Consider the following 6,127-nt stretch of genomic DNA (forward strand, 5'->3'; position numbering starts at 1 on the left):
GTGTTGTGTGTTTTTAATATATATATATATATATATAAACACACACACACACACACATATATATATACATATTATATATATATATATATATATATATATATATATATATATATATATATATATATATATATATATTTTATATACAAACAAATATTTTCTGCCTAATCACAGCCTTTCCCCCCCTCCTCTCTCCCTCTCTTCCCCCTCCCCCAATGGTAAAAGAAAAGATTAATGAAGTGACAATACATATTTATAAAAAAGTAATACCAATAACATGGAAAAGTATTTTTTTTGCTATCATCATCATAATGATATAAATAATACTAATAAAAAATAATAACAAGTAATGAAATACAACAAAAAAGTAAAATGACTATGAGCCAAAAAATATCCTGAGACTGTATCTCCATTTCCCTCTTAATCATGGTGGTCATGTTGTGCTTCAGCTTCCCGCCAGTTGTTCAGGATTGCCTCTGTCAGTCTTGCGCACAACTCTGATGTGAGGAACAGCCAAGATGCACAGCTCAAAAGGAAGACCCATGCAGCCCACAGAGCATATGGACAGCCTTCGGCTAATTTGGATGGGAGGTTGGCCTAAGGATAGAAATCCAATGCACTAGTTTACTTTAACATTATAATTGAGGCATTGAGTTCAAGGGTATACTCTTGCTACACTCTATTCAATCTATGCTTGGCTTCAAGTTTTCTATCAAATTAAAATTGGAAAGAACTCTAGAGATGGGAGGGCAGGTTGTGTTATATAATATTCTGAGGCTTCACAGACACATTTACCTATGTAATCAGGAAATAAATTATGTTTTTATGGGCACTCAAGAACTAACATCCCTTACCCCTCACCAGCCATTAATGTTCAGGTTCTAGGCAGTGTGCCTGGTGACTGCAGTGAGTAAAATGTAAGGCACACATCCCTTTAACCTAAATGCCATTCAACAATTTTGCTGGTTATTTCTTTAGGCTAAACATGCTTTCTTAAATTTAGATTTGTAAAATTTATGCTCATCTGTGAATGTTGCGCTGCCTTTATAGGAGGGAAAAATAATCTAAACCATTTTCTTAAATTGTAGTATGAGTAGGGTCTTAAATACCTCAGCTACTCACATATAAAAAGAAAATATCACAGAAAGACACTAACAATCTCTTATAAGCAACCTGATATATCAAAAAGATTTTCTAGATCTAAAACATACATTTTCTACATTTTATTAACGTACGTATAGATTCAGTATAACTGGCCTACCATACTGTTAACAAAATATAAAATTAGGAGAATTTAAGAACTGTTTCAATTATCATTCTGTACACATTACACATTTAGGGCAACATTACAAAATGTTTATATTATTATTCAGAAAATACTGATAGATTATGAACTCACCTGAAAGTCTAAGGATGTGACATTTATGTCAGTAATTTCCTGGTCAGTGTAGTGATTAATAAAAGAAACCAACTGTAGGACCGAGTAATCTGAGGCATTGAATCGTCCAACCCCATTTCCATTGTGAAACAGCAGGAGTGTCGGGGTTCCCATGACACCATAACGGGCATTTACACTAAGAAAAGAAACAATGTTTTAAGGAAAAAGATTATATTTCATTTTAACTATTATTTACTGTGTAACAAATGAAAATGTAAGCATCAATCCAAGAACACTGCGACAGACAGACTGAAAAACAGACAGAAAAAAAAAGAGAAAAAAAGAAAATCCTTAATATAGTACAATTATGTTATATGTGAATCTCAGACACAAAAAAATAGAAAAATAAAAAAAAGGAAGAGAGAAAAAAAAAAAATCCTAATACAGTACAATTATGCTATATGTGAATCCCTATTCTAGGGTTGAGAAAGATAAAAGTAAAATTTGATTTCTGTCATGCAAACAGATCTCTTTTCACTTACCTATGGTACTCAATACTATCTAAACCATAGACTGGTATATTAGGAATAGAACGTGCCATGGCATTTACATATGGTGATCCCTTTACAGAAAATGGGCAGTATGGACTGAAGAAATACACTAAATAGCATGGTCCGGCCAGCGTCCTGCTAGTTATGTTGGGGTCCCCCTGAAGTAATTTCATAAGTGCAGTTTTCATTGATAATCTGCAGGTGTGTTAAAGAAAATAACAGCACTTTAGTCACTGCTCATAAGTGAATGATTAATCAGTATCACAGATATAAAGTCGTATCCATTTCCAGATGAAGGTAATCAGGTACTATATTTTCCAGAATTAAAAGAACAATATCATGCTGATACAATAATCCATAATCACATAAGAGTATTTTGCACAGGTGCCTGATTCACAATGTTGAAGAACAGGAAAAATATTACCTCAACATCTTGTACAGGTTCACTTGTGTTGACTCTTGAGCAAACTGCCTTTTTGCTTCCTGCATTTGTATTCCCACTAATGCCCCCCGTGCTGTTGGAATCACCAGTCTTGGCAAGATTATCATCCTGCTTCTCTGATGATCCAGATGATATAAGACTTCTTCTTCTACCTGTAACCATGTTATGTCTCTACAGAATAAAATTAGATTTCATTTCACCATCACTATCTGAATTCATATCATGCCATAATCTTTCTAATCTGTGCAACCTCTTTACCTCTGATTCATCTCCCATGCTGCCTTCTGTAGTGCTGTATTCACTATTCTGATCCTCCTCTTCATCATCATCAGTTAAACCTTCAGGCTGAAATGCAGCATTAGTCAACTATTGGTCATACACTTAAGCAAAAGAGAGGAAGGGAAGGCAAGGCAAGGCAGAAGAGAGGAGGATGGGGGGATGGGGGGGGGGGAATATGAGGTGATGTGAAGTGAGGTCAAGACAGGCAAAGAAAGGTAAAATGCAGACAGAAGAGTTGAAGAGTGGATAAAGGAGGGTATATAGGAAAGGAGAGAATAGAGAAAAGAGAAGAGAGGGAGAGGACAGAAAGAAGGCAAATGAAGGAGTGAAGGAAAAAGGGGAAAATAGAAAAAGGAGGAAGAAAAAAGGAAGTCAACTTAGAAATCAAGAGAGGAGAAGATGGGATTTTTTATGATGCAGAGAAGAATTAAAAAAGATGAAGAATCTCTAATTCAAAATGGGATTAGTATTGTATGAAAATGTTTTATGTAATATAAAACATTTTAAAACACAAGTCTGGGCTTAAATAAATTACTTATTCCAAGCTAACAAAACTTTCCTTTCCTTTTGTCTTACCTTTAGTTTCAATAATATTTCTCGAAGAGGTATATTTTTCCATTTCAGGATCCACCTTGTTCAATTTAGATTCATCTTCGTTTTCTTCACCTTCAACAATCATTTGTCCTTCATCATTAACATTTTCATCTTCCTCCTCCTCTTTCTTATCTGCTCCTCCATTGCCTGGTGTTCCTTCTCTGGATGCTTCTTTGGCTGCATCTTCATCTGTTGGTTCCTGAATTGTTTCTTTAGAGCATTTACTGTTTAATTCACTAAAATCTTGTGGGGCGGCCTTATCCTCCTCTGAGCTGAGCTCTCCATCCTGGTCAATCAGCATTGATAATTCACTCTGGTCATCGTTATCCTGCATTAATGAACAATCATCTATGTGACAAGTTTCTTCAGTGGGTATAGAATCATCAGTTCCATATTTTTCATCTGCATTTGCCTTCCCATCTATTACGTATGACTTCTTCCCACTGGCCTCCCACTCTCCGTCAGTATCATGGTCATTTCGTTCACGTGTTCCTTCAAATTTTACATTATCCTCTGAATGCGCTACTGTTGCACACAAAACCAGTAGAAGCCAAACATATCCTGCAATACAGATATCATTTTTTTATTTTAAAAAATTGTAATAGTTTGATTGTAATTATGTGTTTCCCAAAACAATGCACTTTAGCAATTATACCAAAAATTTAACATCTATATGTTTGATTTGACTTTCATATTTTCATGCTTAATTACTGTTGAAGGCCCATGTATTAGTGTGTTCATGTACATATACAGTAAATGTATTCATGTGCACTTGAGTTTGTTTTGTTTCGAACTGAAAATAATACTTTATCACTCAAGCACATCACTATTTTCTCCCTGTCAAAGTAATATGTGTTACTCACCCATGTGGAACCTCTGCTTCCACATTTCAACCTGTAAAGAAACCATGGTCTAATTTTTACAGCAGCAACTATTTAACATATTTTAATAAAATATTTAAATATAAAGTGTAGTACAATTCATGCCCTCCCCAACTATTGGAATAGTACAACATTTCCATATTAAATCTGATCAATAATAGTCTAGTTGCAGTTTCAGACATATACAGTACAAGGCAACTGACAGGGGATTGCAAAATCTAAAGGTGTTAAGTAATTTTTATATGACACACTCTTGCTAAATGAAAATAAGTTTTATTTTTAAATTAAACATAAAACAACTACAAATAGGACATATACCTCTTCATCATCATCATGATAGTTAAATGTACTTCATGCAAATATTTCCCTGGTAATTATTATCAAGTACAGAGACACTTAGAAGTTCTATCCTAATAAAATGGTATGTGTTGAAATACTGACGGTGCACAGGCCATAGTCAGTGGCTGTATTTATAAGCTGTATTTCAAATTTGTAACAGTAAGTAATAGAAGAAATATGTCACAAAATTGATCAGTTTAGTGATGTCTTGTACTAGTTACCTTGTACTATGTCTGGAATTCAAATTTTACCCATGTCAATGGTGTCAGCTATGTGTACCTTGTTATACCAATAATGTTTATATTATTTTCCTTTTTTATTGTTAGGAGTATATCAATGAGATTATAATGATCATAATGTCAATGATAATAATAACAGTATCAATATGCATTTGGGAAAAGGAAAAGGAAAAGAAAGAAAGAAAGAAAGAAAGAAAGAAAGAAAACTGGGAAATAAGGCGCAGTCACTAGGGCCTACTAATGACTTCTTGGTGGCTGAGTACTTGTGGAGCTACCTGTGTGCAACAAAATTAACAAAGACTACAGTGGATTAAAAAGGCAGCTAAGTAGTTAGGATTACTGGGTCACATAACACATTTAATATGGCACAGAAATTTGCATATTTGTTCTTCTTGGATCCAAGGCCTCTTTGCCACTATGCTGACTCAGTGTCAGATAGAAGTCAAATAGCAAACTTCTGTGTATACATTTTTGCTTTTTCTTAAAATTTTGAATATGTGATCTTACTAGTGTTTTTGTTGTATCATTTCTAACAAAACTTTCTAAAAAAAAAAAAAAAAAATCTAGCAAAAAAGGCTAGAATCTATTGGCTTTAAATGAAAATTCCTTTTTAAGATTCCAGTATTTGGTAATACTATGACTGACAACTTTCCTAAGCTGTATTATTATTATTTTTTTTATTATATGTATACTTCCCCTTTAAAAAATCATTTGAAATACTGAAACATGATGTTCTAATGACAATTTTATTGTTTTTCAAAAGGGCCTCTTCTTTTCTTGCATCTATGTTGCAGTTGCAGTGTTCTTAACATATTCACTTGAAACTTGCATTGAAAGCCTACAACAACTCCAACCCAGCAGTGCAACTGTTTCCAATTGCAAGGATATTCATAAGGGTCATGTAATGGTTTGAAAAATCAAACTGAAAAATGCGTAAGAATATGGAAACACAAAGGTGCATATACATTGACAACACAATTTTGGACTGTTCAGAGGCTGGAGTCACTGCTAAAATCAAAAATGTTCAGAATGAAGATTTGAAATGTTTCCAGATGACTAGACACTTGTTTCCAGCATTTGATGTGAATAAGATGGGGGGGTGCTTCATGCTCCGGGTGACATGAACCAATAGTGTGGTAGCCTAGAGAGTGTTACGTGCTTGCATGCCTTCTCGCTTGCAGCTGCCACCACTGGTTGCCTAGTGCAAAAAAGGGAGCAGCTCTGCATAGGCCTCCCCTGCCAGTCCACAGCCTCTCTATCATCAAGACTTCTGCAGTGCCTCCACATGACCACCATGGAAACTGGGCACCTTGAGGTCCCAGGCTAAACTGTTGGGGATCTTGGCCCCATGGCCCACAGGAGTGTGGATATGCCCTGGCTTCATACCAACTCCTGCCCCTCAGCCACTCTGGGGTTAATGGCTGGCT

At 35.1% G+C, this 6,127-nt stretch overlaps 1 protein-coding gene across 1 annotated transcript; it reads right to left on the bottom strand.

Moving 5' to 3' along the window:
- Positions 1-292: 292 nt before the first annotated feature.
- Positions 293-4,264, bottom strand: LOC119569954 (thioredoxin domain-containing protein 15-like). The gene is given in 8 exon segments (XM_037917896.1): positions 293-594; positions 1,397-1,571; positions 1,918-2,121; positions 2,351-2,520; positions 2,627-2,713; positions 3,224-3,259; positions 3,261-3,802; positions 4,105-4,264. Coding segments are annotated over 8 exon segments (1,437 nt in total). The 5' UTR covers positions 4,151-4,264; the 3' UTR covers positions 293-417.
- Positions 4,265-6,127: the final 1,863 nt, after the last annotated feature.

Source organism: Penaeus monodon, unplaced genomic scaffold (assembly GCF_015228065.2).
Source record: "Penaeus monodon isolate SGIC_2016 unplaced genomic scaffold, NSTDA_Pmon_1 PmonScaffold_20156, whole genome shotgun sequence".
NCBI lineage: Eukaryota > Metazoa > Arthropoda > Malacostraca > Decapoda > Penaeidae > Penaeus > Penaeus monodon.